This window comes from Macaca fascicularis, chromosome 10 (genome assembly GCF_037993035.2).
Source record: "Macaca fascicularis isolate 582-1 chromosome 10, T2T-MFA8v1.1".
Taxonomy (NCBI): domain Eukaryota; kingdom Metazoa; phylum Chordata; class Mammalia; order Primates; family Cercopithecidae; genus Macaca; species Macaca fascicularis.
Genome location: NC_088384.1, coordinates 116,012,419 through 116,036,160, shown reverse-complemented (window position 1 = coordinate 116,036,160; position 23,742 = coordinate 116,012,419). Strand labels below are relative to the sequence as shown.

Here is a 23,742-nt window from a genome sequence, read left to right as displayed (position 1 = left end):
AAGAAACAGAAAACCTGAATAGTCCTATATATATTTTTAAAGTGAAATTTGTAGTTTAAAATCTTTCAAGAAGTAAAAACAAAAAACCCCAGGCCCAGATGACTTCAATGATAAATTCTAGCAAAATATGAAAGAAGAAAGACCAATTCAACAGCCTCTTCCAAAAAATATAAAAGGTAGAAAAACTTCTCAACTGATTATATTTTGTAAATTTTATAAATTACAGGGAAAACTACAGAACAATATCTCTCATGAATTTAGAGTTAAAAGTTCTCAACAAAATACTAACAACTAGTACCCAGAAATATATTAAGAGGATAGTACATTATGACCAAATGAGGTTTATCCAGAGAATTTTAGGCTGATTCAACTTTTGAAAATTAATTTCAGCAACGTCACAAGATGTAAAGTTAATCTACAAAAATCAACTACATTTCTATAAACCAGAAATGAATACTTAGAAATAAATATTTTAAAATAGCCCCATTTACTAATCTAAAATATGTACAGGATCTATTTAGTGAAAATGTTATAACACTGATGAAAGAAATCAAAGAAGACCTAATTGAATGAAAAGATATACTGTGTTTACAGACTGACTCAGTATTGCCAAGATGACAGTTCTTTCCAAATTGACCTATAAAGTCAGCATGATCCCAATCAAAAGACTAGCAGAATATTTTAGAGATATCAACAAGCTGATCTGAAAATTATATGGAAAGGCAAAGAAATTTGAATACCCAAAATCATTTTGAAAAAGAAACACAAAGTTAGCGGACTCACACTATATAATTTCAAGATTTATTATAAAAATACAGTAATCCAGAGAGTACAGTATTGATGAAAAGATAAATATATACATCACTGAAACAGAATAGAGTTTAGAAATAGGCCCACACAAGTATGGTTGATTGATTTTTGAGAATAGTACAAAGGCTAGCCTTTTCAACACATGATTCTGAAACAATTAGATGTCCATATGCAAAAAAAAAAAAAAAAAAGAACCTGGGTCTATATCTCACACTTTAGACAAAAATTAACTCAAAATGGATCACAGACCTACACGTAAAAAATAAAACTATAAAACTTTTAGTAAAAAAAAAAAAAAAGGAGGAAATCTTGATGACAATGTGTTAAATGTGTTAGATACAACACCAAAAACATGATCCAGAAGAGAAAATATTGATGAATTGGATTTTATCAAAATGTAACAACTTTTGCTCGATCAGAAATGTTGTTAAAAGAATGAAAAGACAAAGGAAAAGAATGAGAAGACAAAAATGAAAAGACAATTGCCTGAGAGAAAATACTTGCATTTCATATGCTGACAAAGGATTTGTATTCAAAACTCAATAAGAAAACAAACAATACATGGCAGGTGGCTCAGGCCTGTAAACCCAGCACTTTGGGAGGCCAAGCCGGGCGGATCACCTGAGGTCAGGGGTTTAAGTCCAGCCTGGCCAATATGGCAAAACCCATTCTCTACTAAAAAAAATACAAAAATTAGCCAGGCATGGTGGCAGGCACCTGTAATCCCAGCTACTCGGGAGACTGAGGCAGGATAATTACTTGAACCCAGGAGGTGGAGGTTGCAGTGAGCTGAGATTGCGCCACTGCACTCCAGCCCAGGAGACAAGAAAGAAACTCGTCTCAAAAAAAAAAAAAAGACAATAAACAATACAATTTTTAAATGGGCAAAGGGTTTGAACACACTTCTCCGAAAAAAGAGATGCAGATGTTAAACAAGTCATCATTTTTCACTAGGGAAATCCACATTAAAACTGCAATGAGCTATCATTACACACCTTTTAGAACAGTTAAACTGAAAAAAACCTGACAATACCAAGTTCAGCCAAAGATTCAGAGCAATCAGAATTCTTATACATTTCTAATGAGAATACAAAATTATTCAGTTATTCTGAGAAATCGTTCGGGAATTGCTTATCAAATTAAACATACACTTACGCAATCCATCTAAGCCACTCCTAGGTATCTACCTACAATAAATGAAAACTGACATTCACATAAAAACCACATGTGGGCTGGGTACGGTGGCTCACACCTGTAATCCCAGCACTTTGAGAGGCTGAGGCAGGTGCATCACCTGAGGTCAGGAGTTCAAGACCAGCCTGGCCAACACGGTGAAACCCAGTCTCTACTAAAAATATAAAAATTAGCCAGGTGTGGTGGTGGGTGCCTGTAATCCCAGCTACTTGGCAGACTAAGGCAGGAGAATCACTTGAACCCAGGAGGCCGAGGGTGCAGTGAGCTGAGATCACACCATTGCACTCCAGCCTGGGCAACAAGAGTGAAACTCCATCTCAAAAAAAAAAAAGTGCATAGCAGCTTTAATCATCACTAAAATCAAAAAGAATCCAAGCATCCCTTAGTTTTATAAAGTGAGAAGTGAGATACTACTCAGCAATAAAACAGAACAAACTCAGCCAGTGCGGTGGCTCACACCTGTAATCCCAGCACTTTGGGAGGCCCAGGTGGGCAGATCACAAGGTCAGGAGATCGAGGCCATTCTGACCAACATGGTGAAACCCCATCTCTACTAAAACACAAAAAATTAGCCTTGTGTGGTGGTGGGCGCCTGTAGTACCAGTTACTCAGAAGGCTGAGGCAGGAGAATTGCTTGAACCTGGGAGGCAGAGGTTGCAGTGAGCCAAGATCGCACCACTGCATTCCAGCCTGGTGACAGAACAAGACTCCATCTCAAAAAAAAAAAAAAAAAAAAAAAAAAAGGACAAACTCTTGATGCGTACAACATGGATGAATATAAGATTCATTATGCAAAGTGAAAAAAATCTAGACTTAAAAAGCCATGTATTGTGTGATTCTGTCTCTATGATGTTCGAAACAAGGTAAATTTATTGGGAAGGAAAAGAAATGAGTGGTTTCCAGGGGTTAAGGGTTGAAGGAGGGTTTGTCAAAACTCTTAGAACTATACATCAAGAGATACAAATTTTACTGTACATAAGTTTTTAAAATAAAGTTTTAAAAGGAAAATACACACACATTTGGAAGGAATAAAGGCAGTTAAGGGTTCTCAGGTCATTATATTGTCAAAGAAGTTATTAAGAACTTTATATCAAATCTAATAAATGAAGAATGAATGTTGTAATTCCTCTGTAATTATTTTTTCCTTCTGTGGAATTAGACCAGAGGGGAAAGTTGTGGGTGGGATGAGATTTTTCATATATTGTATAAAATTTCATAAGAAGCCCTTATTAATTTTATATGTAAAAAGTAAATATAAGGTTGAGCGTGGTGGCTCACACTATAATCCCAGCACTTTGGGAGGCCGAGGTGGGGGGACCACCTGAGGTCAGGAGTTCAAGATCAGCCTGGCCAACATGGTGAAACCCCATCTCTACAAAGATACAAAAATTAGCCGGGCATGATGGTGGGTGCCTGTGATCCCACTACTTGGGCGGCTGAGGTGGGAGAATCACTTGAACCCTGGAGGCAGAGGTTGCAGTGAGCCGAGATCGCACCATTGCACTCCAGCCTGGGCGACAGAGCAAGACTTCATCTCAAAACAAACAAACAAATAAAAAGTGAGTATAAAGAATAGGAACTCTCATTTATTGCTGGTGAGAATGCAAAATGGTACAGCCACTTTGGGAGACAAGTTTGGCAGTTTCTTACAAAACTAAATGTACTCTTGCTACACAATCCAGCAATCACCCTTCCAAATGTGTTGAATATGTATGTGCACCCGACAACCTGCACACACGCGTTTATAGCAGCTTTATTCATGATTGTCAAACTCTGGAAGCTACCAAGACGTTTCTCAGTAGATGAATAGGTAAATAAGCTGTGTCTATCCATACAATAGAATATTATACAATGAAAAAAAGGCATAGAGGAACTTTAAATGGATATTGCCAAGTGAAAGAAGCCAGTCTGAAAAGGCTACATAGTGTATGATTCCAACTGTATAACCTTCTGGAAAAGGCAAAAGTGAGGAGACAATAAAAAGACCAGTGGTTGCCAGGGGTTCTGGGGGTAGGGAGGAGGGAATGGGCAGAGCCCAGAGAATTTTTAGAGCAGTGAAACTATTCCCTATGACACTGTCATGATGGACACATTTGTCGAAACCCATAAAAGGTAAGATGCCAAGAATGAACCCTAATGTAAACTCTGGGTTTTGGTTAACAGTAATGTAAAATACTGGCTCAACAATTATAGCAAATGTAGCACATAAATTATAGCAAATGCAGCACACTATTGCAAAATGTTCATAATAGGGGAATCTGAAGGGAGGGGTGAGGGGAGGGTAGGATGGGAACTGTGTGCCTTCTATTCTGTGCTTCTGTCAATCTAAAACTGCTCTAAAAAATGAAGTCCATTAATTTGAAAAATATGATGTCCCTACTTACAAAATAAATATATATATCTTAATAAAATGTAATAAATATGAACCATAATAAAATACAAACTGTTGTATTTTAAATAAATATACATATTTTTACTCCTGAATCTCTCATTGCTCTAGTATAAACGGTGCTTTTGTTTGTTGAAGGCTGAAAAGGCTGTGGGGAAAGGCAGGAGTTCAGAGTCACAGAAAAGAGAGCGGGAAAAGGCATGAATCGTGGCACGAGGGTGGTCCAGGCAGGTGCCTGTTCTGCATCGAGACCACTGGATTCTCAAGGACCAACTGGTCGCCAGGTACAGTATCCTGCTTGGGGTAAAAAGGTTTATTGCAGAAGCGTGGCCGCCAGCTTCAGCCAGGCCCAGGGCGGACTCACCAGCACCAGCCCTTCACGTAGATGGTCTCCCTTCATCCTCGCGGAAGCCCTGGAGGAAGACACCCTTGCTGTCTAGCTCTGCACCATGGAGAGACTAAGTGACTATTTCACCTTCAGCTTGGAAGTAGAGTAGCCCAGATCCAAGTCCAGTCAGGGATCAAGACTGCACCTTCCGCCGATTCTTCCCCATTTCACTCTACAGGCTACTCAGTGCCCAGAGTCAGTGGCTCTCCCAGGGGGCCTCTCAGGGCCTTGAAAGCTTTAGGCAACGCTGTCTCCATCCCCTTCCTCAGGGGCCTAAAGGTCTTTCCCTCTGTTTTGTTTCGCGTGGCTGCTTGAGCCCCCTTTCCCTGCAGACTTGTGGCTCACTCCTCAACTCCATCACCGCGGTCCCACCAGGTATCCTAGAACAGCAGCCCCCACGTCTAGCGCAGGTCAGCGCTCCTCCTCCTCCACAGTAGGACTGAGGGAGCCTTCAGGGCTTCTACTACTGAGCTAGTCCGCTTCAGGGACTTCAGGGACTCTAGCATACATTTTTAAATTTTTGTGCAAATAAATTGGCTTTCTCACACACCATCTCTACATTCTCCTCCATAATTTATGACTGTGCTGGCAACTCTTTGCTCCTTAATCACCCTGACTTCTGGCTGTAAAACCGTGCCAACCGTACTCCTTCCATTTTAAAAAAGAACCACTTGTGTGTTTCATGTTTATTATTTTATATTTCATTTATTATCCTAAAGCTACATATGAGACCTTTAGTTCCATAGGACGCCTGAGAAACACGAGTGCTGTTTATTCTTTGGCAAGATGCTAAGAATTTCTAGGATTTCGGATTACAATGGTGAAAAGAAATGTCATGGACATTGTCTGCACTTGGAAAGTGTTTCCAGCCTTTTGTTATAGCCTCAAGATTTATACCTTTGGATAAACAAACCATAGTGCGTTAACTGGATGCATCACCATATGCCTATTTGAAATTACAGGCACAAGATCTATGGCCTTACACACAAATGAGCACATGGAAACACCTTCAGGACCAAATGCACAATACCAAATCGCGAATGCATAGGTTAGACTGTGTGGTGATAAAAATTAACACATAATTATTCTGAGAAATATAAAAGGATGGCTTTGGGGGTAGCTTTGTATTCTACAAAAATGAGCATATTTTGATATAAATAGATAAGGTCCATACACAGAAAAAAATTAAAACTTTTCCTGTTGCTGTCTCTGTCTGAAATCTTACAGTAATTCTCAACTAGTGTTACTGCTTTCTTGTAGACGCATGGAGTTAATAAAAAGTTGGCCTCCCCCACACACTCCCTGAGCACAATTTTGCTTTTGGTTGGTTTTAGAGACCCTATCAGGATGCTCAAGAGTAAAGAAGTGCTGCTGGAATGTCTTTTTGCTGCTACATTAGGCTTACTTGATTTTTAATAATGTACTATCTTGATGGACTGCCAAAGCCAATAATAATCATTCTCTCACAGGAGCAGATGGTTAAGCTAGGATGCTCAATTTGTGTAGTGTTTAGGATATGTCCTCATTTATAGGACATGGCTTATACCACCCTTCCTGGTTGGTAATCCTTCTCATTGGACCATTTTATATGCTCCTAAATAGTGTGTAAGCCCCTGGCTGTTAGTTTCCTGTGGCTGTTGTAACAAAATACCACAGACTCCATGGCTTACACTAGAAACTTATTCTCTTACAGTTCTGGAGGCTAGAGTTGAAATGGAGGAGTCAGCAGGGTTGGTTCTTCTGGAAGCTCTGAGGGAGAGACTATTCCCTGCCTCTCTTGGCTTCAGGTGGTTGCTAGCAAGCCTCGATATTCCTTGGCATCACTCTAATCTCTGCCTCCACCTTCACCTGGCATTCTCCTCTGCATCTGTCTCTGTGTCAAAGATTCCCTCTTGTTCTAAAGATACTGGTCACTGGGTTATAGCCCACCCTAATCCAGTATGACCTCATTTTAACTTGATTACACCTATAAAGACCCTATATCCAAATAAGGTCACAGGTGTGGGTAGGACTTGAACATCTCTTTTTGGGAGGCACAGTTCAACTCACAACACCCAGCAAGGCCAAGGCTACATTTTACTCTGCTCGCTCATTCATTTACTCCTTCATCTAACATGATTAAGGGAGAATCTATTATGTGAGGAGCCCTGATCTTGACCCTGGGGCAATGGCAGACTTTCCCCAAAGTCAAGAATAAGGCAGAGTCTCTGCATTCTAATGGACCAGCATTCTAATGGAGGAGATCAACTATCAACAGAGAATTAAACACGAAGTTCACATTTCAGGTGATGAGTGGTGTTGAGGAGAAAATAAAACAGGGTCATGAGATGGAGAGTGACGGGCAAGGTTGGGACATGCCTCAGAATCTCCACCTTGTATCTTTCCCCGTGGAAGTTCGTAGTTAAATGAGAGGGCCACGGATCAAATAAGTACATAAATCAATATTAAAAGACAACTGTGGTCAATGTTTGGGGAATCAGAACAGGGATTTGGCCTAGCCAGGGAGCTCCAAGCATAGGGCCCTGGAAACCTGACATAACAGAACTCGGGGATGCCATGTGTTTCCCCCCACCCCACACTGTCACTGTTTGCTCTAAATGGTCCCTGGGATCTATCTGTGATGTGCCAAGCATTTCCAACTCAACTGTGAGTTTCAGGAAATGCTCTTAGATATTTGGCTTTAGCATTATCAGCTTTTAGACACAAAGTCCCATATTAGACATTATGAATGCCAACCCTTAATACATCATTTAAAATGTTAAAAGCATCGTTCGCAAAAATGTTCTCCCATTCTGTAGGTTATCTGTTTACTCTGTTGATAGTTTCTTTTGCATCTGAAAAAGATCGAATATCTGGCATCTATAAGGAACTTAAAATTACAAGAAAAAAAACCCATTAAAAAGTGGACAAAAGACATAAACAGACACTTTTCAAAAGAAGATATACTTGTGGCCAGTAAGCTTATGAAAAAAAGCTCAACATCACTGATTATTAGAGAAATGAAAATTAAAACCACAAAACCATAATGAGATACCATCTCACACCAGTCAGAATGGCCATTATTAAAAAGTCAAAAAACAACAGATGCTGGTGAGGTTGCAGACAAAAAAAACAAAAGGAGCATGTATATACTCTTGGTGGGAGTGTAAATTACTTCAACCATTGTGGAAGACAGTGTGGTGATTCCTCAAAGAGCTAAAAACAGAAATATTATTCAACCCAGCAATCCTATTACTGGGTATATACCCAAAGGAATATAAATCATTCTACCATAAAGACATATGCATGAGTATGTTCACTGCAGCAGGATTCACAGTAGCAAAGACATGAAATCAACCCAAATGCCTATCAATGGTAGAATGGATAAAGAAAATATGGTACATTCATGCCATGGAATACTATGCAGCCATAAAAAAGAATGAGACTGTGTCCTTTGCAGGAACATGGATGGAGCTGGAGGCCATTATCCTTAGCAAACTAACACAGGAACAGAAAACCAATACTGCATGTTCTCACTTATAAATAGGAGTTAAATGATGAGAACACATGGAGGGACACTGGGAACGGACACTGGAATCTCTCAGAGGGTGAAGGGTGGGAAGAGGGAGAGGATCAGGAAAACTAACTAGTGGGTACTAGGCTTAATACCTGGATGATGAAATAATCTGTACACCAAACCCTCATTATACACGTTTACCTATATAACAAACCTGTACATGAACTTAAAATGAAAGTTAAAAATAATAATAATAATAAAAGGAAAGGAAAAAATAAAATATTAAAAGCAAACAAGCAACAACAACAAGTGAGCACTGAATGTGTGGCTCCATCCTTGCACAGATTATGACCATCACTACGTCCTCCCTACTCAATGTATGGAAGCCTGAGGACAGCAGCATGAGCATCACCTGGAGCTTGCTAGACATGCAGGCTCTCAGGCTTCACCCTGACCTACTAAAACAGAATCTGCATTTCTACCAAGATCCCTAAGTGATCTGTTTGCTCATTAAAGATTGAGAAGTGCTATCTCAGTGTCTCCTTGTGACTACTCTCTACTCCTTCTTTTTAACAGACACTGCGAAGTCTACACAGAAGGGAGGCATGCATTCATATGGATAAGGAAGACCTAGAGAGTCATCTTTGCATGTTCATTGGAGTTTTAGGAGAATTTTCACCTATTTAAAAATTAGAGAGTCAGAGCCTATTAGTGAGTTAAGGGTTTATCTTTTATTGTGTATATCAGTACATTGAGATCACTGGAGAAAAGCTTCATATATTACTTTTCTTGAATGTTAATCAACATCTTTCCACCCTGAAAAAGTTAATGAACAAATGTACAGCCAAGCAGGCCTGAGAACCAAGCCCAGTTCCCAACAGCTCCAGTCCACTGAAGTCAAAATAGAACACATTTTGACTACCTAAGGACTCCCTATTATGTTAGATGGGTAACGTGATACATGGTTTAGGGCTTTTTTCTTTATGATTTCTTTTCCTAGTTTAGAACCTGAATTTCAACTTCATAGTAAACCACAGTGTTGCAGTGATGAAATTGTAAAGAAAACCTGCACTCACAATAAGACATCGTCAACAGGTATGCAATTGCTCATGCACCAGTTATTGGGCCACCCACTGGGTCTGTTATGGCTTGTCTCCATATTTCAGAAGTCACTCATAAAAAAATAAATTAGGCCAGGCGCGGTGGCTCACGCATGTAATCCCAGCACTTTGGGAGGCCAAGGTGGGGGGATCACAAGGTCAGGAGATTGAGACCATCCTGGCTAACATAGTGAAATCCCGTCTTTACTAAAAATACAAAAAATTAGCTGGGCGTGGTGGCGGGCGCCAGTAGTCCCAACTACTCCGGAGGCTGAGGCAGGAGAATGGCATGAACCGAGGAGGAGGCGGAGCTTGCAGTGAGCCAAGATCGCACCACTGCACTCCAGCCTGAGTGACAGAGCAAGACTCCCATCTCAAAAATAAATAAATAAATAAATAAATAAATAAATAAATAAATAAGCCCATTTTATAAACATTCTGTGACCCTATCCCCAAGTGCTTTCAGATATCCCGATCATGCTAGGACACTGGTCATTAGAATAAAGACTTACAGCAGCTCACATCGATTGCAGAAATCATTACAAAGCCAAAGCCCACAACTCCAAAAGAAGATTACAAAAGTCTCAGGCATACTCATAAAGCTTGTCACAAGGCATAATTTCTCAGTCTCCAGGAACCTGGCACATAGTCAGCTTAAATAATGCTTACCAAATACAACAGTCTTGCAAGAGCTTTCAAATCCAAGCTTAGAATATATCAAATTTTAGATACCGTGAAAGACGGTGTCGTTTCTCGATCAACAGGGCGGTGAACATATATCCTTCCGTTCTCATGATCTTCAAGAGAAAACAAACCAATCTCTGGATATTCATCCACACCAGGTCCACTGAGTAGATACATTAGCGACATGTTATCAGACATATTATTGAACAGCTAGAAGGAGGAAAAATGAAAAGGAGGATGAGAATAAGCCACTGTGATAGTCAAGTATCAAGGCTAAGAATCAATGGCATCTTTAAGAAATTATACCCAGCAATGGCACATCTGCCAAAGAAATAAACAGATGGGCAGAGATGCAGGAGCAATGGTGTTGAACTGTTGGCTGCAGTTTGGTCTGTAATAGTGACAATTTGGAAATAGCATAAATGTTCATCGACATGAAAAAAATAATATAGTGATACTTCCTTCACATAGCATGGGATACTCTGTAGCCTTCAAAGATGTATTTACACTGCCATAGAAAGACGGAAAGATGAGCAGGACACATCGCTCAACAAGAAAGGCAAGCAGAACAACACACCAAGTGTGATCTCGTTTCTTTGACGCAGATTCACATCAGAAAATCTGTAAAGAGATATCTGGAACCACACATACCAATTTATTTAATATTGATTATCCCTTGAAGGAAAGAGAAGTAGTGATCACACAACTAACATTTAGAAAGAGTTTAGAATGAGTGGGCCTACAATATGCCTTGCTTGCCTTAACCTATTTAATCTTTAAAACATCTCTGAAATGTAGGCAATATCATCGACCTCATTGTACAGACACATTAAGAATCTCTAACCTTAAAAAAAAAAATCTCTAACTTACCCAGCAAGGACGTGGTGCAGTAGGAATATGAACCCACTCCCTCCCCCTGACTCTTAGGAGTATATACTTTTAACCACTGAGACTTGAAAACTTTCTGTACTCTTTATATTTGTTTTTTAACAGTAGGCATGTACTGTTTCCTTTTTCTAAGAATCACAGAATGTCACAGAATGTCAGAGCTTAATCAGTACATAATTCGAAGGGCCATTGGTACTAGGAAGGTAGCGGAAATAAACAACATGAGCCTGGTGGAAAGATTCTACCATTCCAATACCATGTGACTTTTTCAAGGCGGTGCTTGCCCTCAGCAAGAGGGAGGAAACAGGGAGTGGTGGAAACTGTGGTATTCGGAGTAACTCAAGCCCCACCTAATTGTTGTCATGTGGGAATGTGGGTTCCATGTGGCCAGAACTTTCCACTTTTAAAAAGTTTCTAGAAGGGCAAAATTTTTAAGACAGTGTCCCTATTTATTTATTTATTTATTTATTTATTATTTATTTATTTTATTTTATTTTTTTGAGACGGAGTCTCACTCTGTCGCCCAGGCTGGAGTGCAGTGGTGCAATCTTGGCTCACTGCAAGCTCTGCCTCCCAGGTTCATGCCATTCTCCTGCCTCAGCCTCCGGAGTAGCTGGGATCACAGGCGCCTGCCACCATGCCCGGCTAATTTTTTGTATTTTTAATAGAGATGGGATTTCACCATGTTGGCCAGGATGGTCTCGATGTCCTGATCTCATGATCCGCCCTCCTCTGCCTCCCAAAGTGCTGGGATTACAGGTATGAGCCACTGTGCCCAGTCAACAATCTCCCTTTTTAAAAATAATATTTAAACAAACAAACAAACAAACAAAAACCTCTGCATGGGCCAAATAAAGCAGACCTGTCAGTTGGAATTAACCACCCTGTTGCTGTATGAGATTCTCATCAGACACTCACACGGAGAAGTGACTCGCTCAAAGTCACATACCCAGGTAGAAGTAAAGTGAGTTCTAGAACGCAGGCATCCTGAACCCCAGGCCAGTGCTCCTTATGCTCTACTTCACTCCCTGGCCTCACTAGCACAAAACCTTTCGAGACTTAATCTTCCTGGCCAAAGGGGCATGCTGACTCAGAGGCCATGATGGGGTCATTCCTTAAGAGTAGGCACCTCACCTCACCAATCAGTTTGGGAAAGGGTCCCGGGTCTTCCTCCTCCAGCTCCAAGGTGGTGATAACCCATCTTCTCTTGGATCGCCGTAGAGGCTGGTAGCTCTTTCCCTGGAAATTACAGTGACAATGATGACAATAAGGATGGCAGTGATGCTCACAGCCAGGATTTATCACACCCTTGCTTCAGGTAAAGGCCCTGTGCTGACACTTGGCCTGCATTCTCTCATCCCCACAACAGCCACCTAAGCTTGGAAAATCCAAGTGCCTGCTTCTTAAGAAGCTTGAGAGTCATATTGAGCTGGTACCAATGGCCCTTTGAATTATGTACTGATTTAGCTCTGGTATAGCTGTGACACTCTGTGATTCTTAGAAAAAAGAAACAGTACACGCCTACTGTTAAAAACAAACATAAAAAGTACAAGAAGCTTAAGAGTCAAGCTTCTTAAAAAGCTGTAGAGTCATCTCTAACCATGGGGCAGATGCCACCCAATGATTTGACATGGTTCTTGAGATAATTTTAGGAGCTATCCAGACATAGCATTAAAGATGACTGTCTGCTATGTGCCAATGGCTGTCTTACGGTAGACATACAAACCGTTGTTGAGAAAGTTTTCCTACTTCCATTTATCTCTCAATCTTCCTGAAATTATTGATGATTAGGTGCTGATAGAGCTTTCATGCCTCTCTGTCTACGAATACCCCTTTTAACAAATGTGCAGACATGTACACAAACAGAAAGAGAGTGACTTAGACTCAGATCTTGGGCTCAGATATTTGTCAGGTAAGGGAATACACGAAATTTAAAGCATTGTTTTGTTTGCATTATATATTTTCACAGTTGCCATCTATTATAAGTGAAGCTGGTTTCTAGCCACATTAATTTGATCAACAAAAATGCAAGTTCTTTTTTAAAAAAATTGCTTAATGATAAAGTGAATTGACCAAGAGAACAATACCAAGTAAATAATCACAACGTGGCACGAGGATATGGCAACACCTCACAGTGGTAGGTGCATGACTGGTGCAATGGAAAATAGTAAGTCCAATATATTCTAATTCCATAAAGAAGAAAGTGATGTGGACAACCTCCAAGCTTGTGGTGCACAGTTGAATTTTGATGTTCGCAGGCTGCTCATATTCTAATTAGACATAAAAGCATCATCTGCAACTCTCTGGCAGTCCCTCAAGATTCTAAAAGGCCACACGTGGTTCTGTTTTCTTTTCTGCAAACCAAACATTGGTAGGCACTAAAGCCCTCTAAACTGCAATTCTGTCTCTAAGTCAGGTGTACAGACTGATTTTATCTATTAAGAAACTGATTTCCAAACCTCACCTTTGTTTGCTTAGTAAGATCATCTGTTTCCTGTTGGACACTGTCAACGATACTGACCTTAAAAATAAAAATAATGTTAATTAGTAGAGAATATACTTATCAGAATCACATGGAAACTGCCTGGAGTTGCACAAATCTAGAATTAGAAATGACAGAAAAAGAACTTCTGTATTTAGTTTTGGTAAATAGAATTTCTTACCTCTACATCTTTTTTTTTTTTTTTTTTTTTTTTTGAGACGGAGTCTCGCTCTGTCACCCAGGCTGGAGTGCAGTGGCCGGATCTCAGCTCACCACAAGCTCCGCCTCCTGGGTTTACGCCATTCTCCTGCCTCAGCCTCCCACCTCTATATCTTAATTCATGATTACCACTTCTCTAACTATAGGAGAAATAACGAAAAGAATTCTGATTTATTATTACCAATGGTGGGGAGACATTTAAAATTATAAAATACTACTGTTAATTAACAAAGCAGGCAGCAGAACTTGTTTATTCAGGATGAGCACAGAAGTATTTATATGTACACATGTAAAATAACACCAAATATTAATTGGTGATGAGCTTTAAGTGGGTTTTTCTTTTCTTTTTTTTTTTGCCCCTTTTTTCCTAGGCATTATTTACAATAATTAATAATATAATAGGCATGGCACTTTACATTTACATAATGACTTAGAGTGATAATACTTATTTATAATTTGTATCTCAACAATCCTTTCCCTTCCTCCAAAAAATACATGTGCAAGACTGTTGAAATAGAAAGAGATAAGTTGGCCAGGCATGGTGGCTCACACTTTTAATCCCAGCATTTTGGGAGGCCAAGGCAGGTGGATCACCTGAGGTCAGGAGTTCGAGACCAACCTGACCAATATGAAACCCCATCTCTACTAAAAATACAAAAATTAGCCAGCCATGGTGGCACGCGCCTGTAATCCCAATTACTTGGGAGGCTGAGACAGGAGAATCGCCTGAACCTGGGAGGCGGAGGTTGCAGTGAGATTTGATCACACCACTGCACTGCAGCCTGGGCAACAGAGCGAGACTTCATCTGAAAAGACAGAGAGAAGGAAGGAAGGAAGGAAGGAAGGAGGGAGGGAGGGAGGGAGGGAGGGAAGGAGGAAGGGAGGGAGGGAGGGAGGAAGGGATGTAGGATGGGGAAAGGCCCTGCAATGTATGGTTAGAACCAGCAGCAAACGAAAGTGTGAGAGTGGGGAGGGAGAGAGACAGTGTGCAAGCAGGATGACTAGAATAAAGCGAATGGGGCAAAAAGTATAAACAACTGGTGAATTTTCACACAGGGTATTTTGGAATTCTTTGTATTTTCCTTAAATCTTACAAGTTTTATACCAAAACAAAAAGTTATCAAAAAAGACAATTTCATGAACTAAGATTGGGTATTCAATTTAGCATTAAGATTCTTGCTAATTAATATAAAACGGGAAAGTCTGTCTTTAAAAAAATGAAACGTTTTTAATAAAACCTTTTCTTGTTATACAGTCTTCCTATTTAAAAGAAAATTTGATAGCAAAATGCTTTAAGCATACAGAAAGAAATAGAGAATGGCATAATGATGCCCATCACCTAGTTCTATTAAACCTTAATACTTTTACCCTATTTGCTTCGAAGTGTTGAGATGTAAATTGTTACAGATAAAATGGAAACTTCCTGTGTACCCCTCCCTCATCTCACTTTTTCCTCAGAAGTAACTCTCATCCTAAATTATATTTAGCATTTCAATGCATGTTTTTAAACCTTCACTATATATCTGTGTGCATAGATATAGCTATATATTCATAACAGTGTGTAATTTTTGTGGTTTTAGATTGGACTTTTAAATAATGGTTCACAGTAAGCATCATCCCATAACTTATTTTGTTTTTTTACTTATCATCGATTTTTCATTTTGGGGGAGGATATGTGTGTTAACACCTACAGTTCTAGTTCATTCATTTTCATTGCTGTAGAGCATTTCACCATATGAATAGGCAATAATCTATTTATCTATTCTCCTAGTGATGGTCATTTAGGTTGGTTCCAGTTCATGATCAAAAATGCTATGGTAATAAACATGCATGTATATGTGAAAAGTTTCTCTGTAGCAGCAATTTTCAAAGTATGGTTTCCACAGCCCTGTAAGAGAGTCCACAAGGCCAAACGCTTTCCTAAGAACACTAAGGCATTGTTTGCCTATTTCGCTGACTGACATTTGCACTGATGGTGCAAAACAATAACATTGGTGGGTAAAATTGCTGATGCCTCAACACAAACGAAGGCAGTGGTACCAAACTCCCAGTAATTTACTCAATTACTATAATTGCTTGAGAACTGATGAAGTAGTAAAAACAATATTAATTGTTCTAGGCCTGGCGCGGTAGTTCACGCCTGTAATCCCAGCACCTTGGGAGGCCGAGCGGGCAGAGCATGAGATCAGGAGATCAAGATCATCCTGACTAACACGGTGAAACCCAATCTCTACTAAAAAATGCAAAAAATTAGCCGGGCGTGGTGGCGGGCGCCTGTAGTTCCAGCTACTCGGGAGGCTGAGGCAGGAGAATGGCCTGAATCTGGTAGGCAGAGTTTGCAGTGAGCCCAGATCGTGCCACTGCACTCCAGCCTGGGTGACAGAGCGAGACTCCATCTCAAAGAAAATAATAAATAAATAAATAAATAAATAAATAAATAAATAAATAAATTGTTTTAAATGGCAACACTTGAGCACACATCTTTTAAATACTCTTTGTGAGTGGATGGGAAGTACGTACAAAGCACTGCTGCTGCACATCAAGGCAGAAGGTTTATCTCAAAGAAAAGTACTTGCGTGATTGCTTGAGTTTCCAGCTGAACAGGCCACTTTTTTTTTTTTTTTTTAGTGGAACACCATTTTACTTGAAAGAACAACCAATAAACTGATGATTCATGCCAGGGTACTTGATACATGGTTCCTTGATCATGAGCAAAGTGAGGCTTTCACTTCAAGAAAATCAATCAACGCACAGTATCTGCTCCCACTGACAAATGTAAGCTTTCAAGCAAAAATCAGAATTTTAGAAAACTTGTGTCTGCCAATATGAGCATGAAAGCTTCCTAATATTAAAGATTTTTATTATAATAGCAATTTTTTAAAATTTTATAGTCTGAAATATGTCCGCATAGGAAATATCTGCATAACTCAATAGCCAATAGCTTCCTAATGATCAACACATCATGTTCTAAAATCACACACAGGTAAAAGAGTCATCCAGAGTGCAAGAGAGACCAGTGGATTTTAATGGAACAGAGTAGGGAAAATTCATTGATATGGTTTCAGATTCTACACAGTAAATAACTGTTAAGACATTACAGTGTATTGAGTTTTGGTGCAATATCAAAGAAAAATATTCACAATTTTCTGTTCCAGGTTATTAAAATATTCCTCCGTTTTCAAATATCTGCGTGAGGCCAGAATTTCTTCATATACTCCAACCAAACAAATTCACAACAGACTGAATGCAGAAGCAGAGAGGAGACTCCTGCTGTCTTCTTTAAAGCTGGACATTCAAAATATTTGCAAAAATATATAGATAGTGCCACTTTTTCCACTAAATGGAATTTATGGAAAAATATGGATATTTTCCAAAATATGTGCTATTTTTATTACCATAGAATGGGTTTATTATGGTTATGTCCAATGAATTGAGAAATATGTTTAAAATTTCCCTGTTTTAATATCTACCATGGTATCAGGAAGTATAACCCACATAAGCTAAATCTCTAGGACTGATACCTAAATCACTAGGGACAGAGCCTCCACCCTGGTTGCCTCGTCCTCGTCAGAATCTATCCTTATTTATCCTTATTCACATTACAATACAAGAGGCCATGGTGGGTGGTGGGCGGGTGATGTTATTGGGCTGTATTGTTAGCATCAGGGCTAGTGATAATATTTGTTTCCTGGCCAGGTTATATTTCTATGTATTTACCTGAAGGGAAAGAATGTTTAAACTCTTTGAGTTCTGAAATCTCAAACTGAATTTTTTAGACAATGAATGCTTCTTGATTAATGTCAGCAGTTTTAAATTAAGGGCCTACCCAGGTGTATAATTTTTAAATGGAGAAAATTGTAGTTTTTGTAAAAGATAAAGAAATTAATTCTGTTTCTGAAACAGGTGTATTTCCAGGTGGCCAAGGTTATTAACAAGGAATATATTGAGGTTTCTTGTTCCCTCTGGGCCTCAGTTTCCCTTTCTGTAAATTGAGGGTATGAGACAAGGTGTCTTTAAGTGCTCTTTCAACACTGAAGTTCTGTAAATTCATTTTATTATGATAACACATAAACGGCACAGTTGACAGTCATGTAAGAGCTGGCTGAAGTGTTCAAAAAGAGGTTTGAAATGGTGGATGCTTATACTTTGCCGGAGATGCCTTAAATTTCACATCGTTGTGTGTGTTTCATTTCTCCTCTCTTTATGCAAGCCTTAGAAATTAACTTGAGATCTCTCATCTGGGTGATGCAGGAAGATGGAAATTGTTATATTTTCTGTAATGATTTTATAAGTGCTCTTATTATATTTCTCATCCGTGCCAATTTTAGGCAGTCTGTCCACAGAGAAAATCTTTCCGAAGATTTGCATAATGCTTGCTAGAATGCAGTGCGGTGGGCCTGGGGTGGGGTGGGGGGCGGTTCTTTCTAGTTGCTTGTTCCCTCAGCTACCATGTCCACCAAACCACGTTATCAGAGGGGGCCAGGAAGACATACGATTGCATGGTCCACCCTGCACGTGATTTGACAGATGGCTCTGGACCTGGGGCATGTAACCAACATCATTCAGGCTGGCCTGGCTGAGCAGCCATGGCATCTTTTGGGAGAAAATTCTGTGAATGAATGAAGATGTAATCTGTAACTATACAGGATACTAAACAGCTAAGAGGTCTAGATAGAAATAATTCTTTCCCAAAATGCTTGGAAATATTTCATTTTTAAATGCAAGCTTTTATTTAAGCAGAATTCGGGTCCTAAAAATCAGCAGAATTTGGATCCAGGACTCTGTTCTGCAGGTTTATGTCTTTGTCCCAGATTCAGTGACAAGTAATGAGAAGCCATAGGAAAGGAGTCTTTCTTCCCTCTTCGGTCATTTCCAGTCCTGACAGCCGATGAGTCCTCAGCTTGGGGCTGGGGCAGGCTTGAAAGACCAGAGAGGAGAGAGGTTTTAAAAGAATGAAATCGGACAGTTAGGAAAGTCTCTTTTTTGTTTGTTTGTTTTTGGACAATGAGAAAAGCCTCTTAAGCTTTCATTCAGGGAGAATTTGGATCCTAGAAATCACAGAATTTCCTATGAGAGATTCCTCTAGAGATTCTTTTAATCTGTACCCAATATCTGTATTCTGGGCTCTAGAGCAGAGCAGTCCTGGGAAAATCTCTGTGAATATGAGAATGTCCCTGCTGTACTGGCCAGTGTGGTAGACCCTAGCCACATGTGGCTAATTGGGCCCCTAAAATGTGGCTAGTGCTAGTGTAGAACTGAATTTTAAATTTTGCTTAATTTTAATTAACTTAAATTGCCATATGTGACTAGAGGCCAATGCAGATAGTATAAAGTATTGGTTAAGCATGTGGATTTGTAAGTTTAGAAGACCTGAGTTTAAATCCTGTTCTATGGGCAACATGGCAAAACCCTGTCTCTACAAAATATATAAAAATTAGCCGGGCATGGTGGCCCGTGATGTAGTTCCAGCTACTCGGGAGGCTGAGGTGGAAGGATCGCATGAGTCCAGGAGGTGGCGGTTGCAGTGAGTGGAGATCATGCCACTGCACTCCAGCCTGGGCGGCAGAGTGAGACCCTCCCCCCACAAAAAAATCCTATCTACCCCTCACCAACTATGTGGTTTGGGGCAGGTAATTTATCCTCTGGAGTCTGCATTTCCTCATCTGTGCACACACATGCACACCCCCTACATATGTAAATGTATAAGTGAATGTATGTATTTGATCCTCACAACAGCCCAATCATGAAGGTACTATTATTATTCCTTTTAACATACAACACTCACATGCAAAGTGCTCAGGATGGCAAAGGCTACATAACTATCTCCTCTTTTTCCTATTCAAGTCTCTAGGCAACATTTCCACTGGCATCTCCCACAAGCAACTCAAATCCTACATGTTCCAGACTGATAGCATACTTGTATTCTCACAAACCTGCCCATCTTAGGGGCTCTCTAACCACAAAAGACACTTACCTACTCATTCCAAAGGTCATCCTTGATGCCTCTGCTTCCTTCATCCCCACCTCCAAGTTCTGTCAAGTTCACTTCCTAAGGCCAGCTCTTCTCTGTCTCCACCCCAAACAGCTAAAGTTTCCACCACCTTGAGAACCCACAGGATTGGTCTCTCCTGTTCATTCCATCCTTCTGTGGTGGGTTGAATTGTGTCCCTAAAAGCATATACTGAAGACCTAATCCTCAGTACCTGTGAACGGGACCTTATTTGGAAACAGGCTATTTGCAGATGTAATTCTTAACTGAATTACAATTAAGATGAAGTCACACTGGGTTAGAGTGGGCCCTAATCTAGTGAGCAGTGTCTTGATAGGAAAACACAGACACAAAAAGAGGATGCCATGTCATGACAGGGGCAGAGACTAGAGTGAAGTAGCTGCAAGCCAAGAAATAGCTGGGATTGCCAGCAACCCACCAGAAGCTGGGGAGAGGCCAGGGAGTGTCCTCCCAGTTTCGGACAGAGTTTGGCCGTGCTGACACCTTGATTTCAGACTTCTGGCCTCTAGAACGGCAAAAGAGTACATTTATCCTATTTTAAGCCAATGTACCAGTTTGTGGTTCATTGTTTCAGCAGTCTGAGGACACTAATATACGTTCCTAACACATTCTCTGCACAGAGGCTTGAGTGATCTTTAAAAGCACAGATCTCACACCCCTTTTCCCCCAGGGTTTTTACTTCTCTTAGGACAGAATCCAACCTGCTCTGTCCCCTGCTGACCCTCTCAGCTTCACCTCTGACCACACTATCCTCACCTTCTGCAACCCCTCACTCTGTTGGCCTTAAATGAAGGGCCAAAAGAATAATTCAGTAAAAGCATAAATGCTAACAATTTATTAAAAGGTAACTCAATTCAGAATTTCCCAGATTGGTAACAACGCCACCACCACCACCAACAAAAAATCGTAAGTGGCTTTTCTCATTGTACAGTTTCATTCTCTTAAAACTTCCTTCCTCTCTGGTCTTTGAAGCCTGCCACAGCCCAAAGGTGAGGACATATGAGCTCTCAGGCTTGGAAATGACGAAAGGGGAATAAACTCCTCTTCCTTGGCTTGCATTACTTGTCACTGAACCTGGAACAAAGACATAAGCCAGCAGAACAGAATCCTGACTTGGTGATTTGGCTTCATGTCCAAATGACAAAGAAAGGGTGTGGGGATTTCAGAGGAAAACTACCGTGGACACAATAGCGCTCCAGCAGAAATGGTATCAGCTTGTAAATATGGAGAGCTGAACAGGGGGACGTAGGTATCTCTTATAGATGTCACAGATGGCAATAAGCCAATTCGGGGGGCGGGGATGTAAAGGAATGGAATGGAATGTTACTTGTAGCCAATTGGACAGTTATTGAGCACCTGCCAGGTGTAAAGCTCTTTGCGAGTTAAAGGTCCAGCATTTGGATTGCTAAAAACTTCTTATATCGGCCGGGCGCGGTGGCTCAAGCCTGTAATCCCAGCACTTTGGGAGGCCGAGGCGGGCGGATCACAAGGTCAGGAGATCGAGACCACGGTGAAACCCCGTCTCTACTAAAAATACAAAAAATTAGCCGGGCGCGGTGGCGGGCGCCTGTAGTCCCAGCTACTCAGGAGGCTGAGGCAGGAGAATGGCGGGAACCCGGGAGGCGGAGCTTGCAGTGAGCCGAGATCGCGCCACTGCACTCCAGCCTGGGCAACAGCGTGAGACTCCGTCTCAAAAAAAAAAAAAAAAAAAACTTCTTATATCTATTGAATCATGTTCTCTTCATCTGCCTTGATTCCCGGGAATCCACATAAAGCTGCTGTCATCAGTAACTGAAGTAAAATCCACAGTCCCATCACCACTGCCCACCCCACCTGACACACCCTCAGAAGTCAATTCATTTGCTTTGGCGCTGCACTCATATGCCAGAGGGAAGAGAATTCAGGTCTGTTTCCTGATGAGACTCATTGTGGGTAGGAGCAGGAGCGAGGGAAGGATGGGGACAGGATTTGATTTGGACTATATTCAAATCCATGCAAACATGGGCTATTAAAAAGGACTTCTACAAAGTATTGGAGATCAAATTAATGTGCTGTCTGACTAAGGAAACTCTTAGCTCTTGACATGGCAAAATGTGACCAAGAAAATTCTCCAAACCTCAAGCAACTGGTATCAAACAAGTTATCCACTTTCAGACAGGGTTTTCCCCCTATTTTGTTTATTGGTGTATTCCCAGTGCCTGGCCCAAAGCAGGTATCCAGTAAATAGTTTTAGCATGAGCCCTCCGTGAACATAGCCAACCATTTTCACTGTGATGAGAAAAACAGAAAGACACAGACATAAGAGCACATTGACTGGGCCCTTACTGAACTGTGAACCTAATAGTAGAGATTGATTCTCTAAGAGAAGATGACGTTTATCTGGGAAAGGATATTGCCATGGGAATATGTGTGCCATGGTAAACGATGTGCAGAGTCAGGGCGGTAGAGGAAGATAAAGGTTTTCAAAGGGAAAAATAAAAAGGATTATATCATTGTTTTGAAATAATTGTCATTGGCTACAAAGATCAATAGCAAGGGTGACAACGGTCTGAGGTTGCACAAAAAGTTGCTGGGAAGATTTCTTCAAAAAAGTGTTTTTTGTGTAAGGTTTTAATGGCCTTTGTGCAAAGTTGTTATTTGTGCAGTTTTTGTGATAGTTTTAGTTATCAAGCCTACAAATGTGAGAACCCCCTTTGCATAACCTTCTTTGTGTCTATATATCAGGCTTTGTGCCTGTGTGTGTGTGTGTGTTTTAATATAAGGAACTCCATTTTAATTCTGACAACTTTCGCAGTACCAAGGGCTTTTACGCATTTCCTCATTCATTGTCACAACCACTGGCTCAGATAAATTCAATTATTAGCTCTGTTTTCAGGTGAAGAGAAATAGACTTAACAAGGTTATGTTAAAAATCCTGACACCCAGCACACTCCCAGATCAGCTCAACCTGAACCTTCGGGGGCAAAACCCAGGCACTGAGATCCCTTGAAGCTCCATAGGTGAGTTCAACTTGATCCAAGGTAAGGACCAAAGTTAAGCTGGCCCAGGTCCCCAGCTGGCTGGGAAGGAGCCTAGGTCAGGACGCCAAGCAGCCCAGTCCGGAGCTCACAGTTACCAACCACTGTGCTGCTTCCCGCCCTCGGCTGATATTCAAAGGAAGAAATGATTCCCTCTCCCTAGGTGCAGAAAGCCAACGAAGCAGATCCTAACCAGCAAGCACATGTCCACTCTAAGTACAAACAGAGCAAGCCCATAGGTTTCGAATCCTGACTCCAGTAGCTTGTATTCCTTAAACAGTGGCAACTGGGGGCAGTGGATTTAGCCCTCCCATCCCCGTGGGTTTGCTCAAATTGCCTTGGATACAGACAACTGAGATTTCCGCAATCTTATGTAAAGTGTGAACAGAAGTATCATTATAAAAATTGGCAGGGCACAGTCTCACTCCTGTCATCCTAGCACTTTGGGAGGCTGAGGTGGGCAGATCACCTGAGGTCAGGAGTTTAAGACCAGCCTGGTCAACATGGTGAAACCCTGTCTCTAATAAAAATACAAAAACTAGCCGGGCATGGTGGCATGCGCCCGTAGTCCCAGCTATTTGGGAGGCTGAGCCAGGAGGATTGCTTGAACCTGGCAGGAAGAGGTTGCAGTGCACTGAGATGTCACCACGCACTGTAGCCTGGATGATGAGACTCTGTCTCAAAAAAAAAAAAAAAAAAAAAAAATTGTGTGTTGAGTGGGTGAGGTGGCTCATGCCTATAATCCCAGCACTTTGGAAGGCCAAGGCGAATGAATCATTTGAGCTTAGGAGTTCGAGACCAGCCTAGGCAACATGGTGAAAATCCATCTCTATAAAAAATACAGAAATTAGCCAGGCATGGTGGTGAGTGACTGTAGTCCCAGCTACTCGTGAGGCTGAGGTGGAAGGACCACCTGAGCCTGGGAGGTTAAGGCTGCAGTGAGCCTTGATCATGCCACCGCACTCCAGCCTGGATGATGAAGCCAGACCCTGTGTCAACAAAAGGCGAAAGAAACAAAGAAAGAACTTGTGTGTGTTGATGTAAATAATCTCACTAAAAATAGTG

At 40.8% G+C, this 23,742-nt stretch overlaps 1 protein-coding gene across 3 annotated transcripts in view; it reads right to left on the bottom strand.

The window, feature by feature from the left end:
• The window catches only part of CDH26 (cadherin 26), a 78,732-nt gene that overhangs the window by 29,269 nt on the left and 25,721 nt on the right, over positions 1–23,742 (bottom strand). For all 3 annotated transcript variants that reach the window (XM_065523360.2, XM_015430025.4, XM_015430030.4), the window contains 3 exons: positions 13,414–13,470; positions 12,084–12,188; positions 10,110–10,271 (listed from right to left, as the gene is read on the bottom strand). In XM_065523360.2, coding sequence (XP_065379432.1) covers positions 10,110–10,271; positions 12,084–12,188; positions 13,414–13,470 — 324 coding nt within the window. The remainder of the gene's footprint in view (positions 1–10,109; positions 10,272–12,083; positions 12,189–13,413; positions 13,471–23,742) is intronic.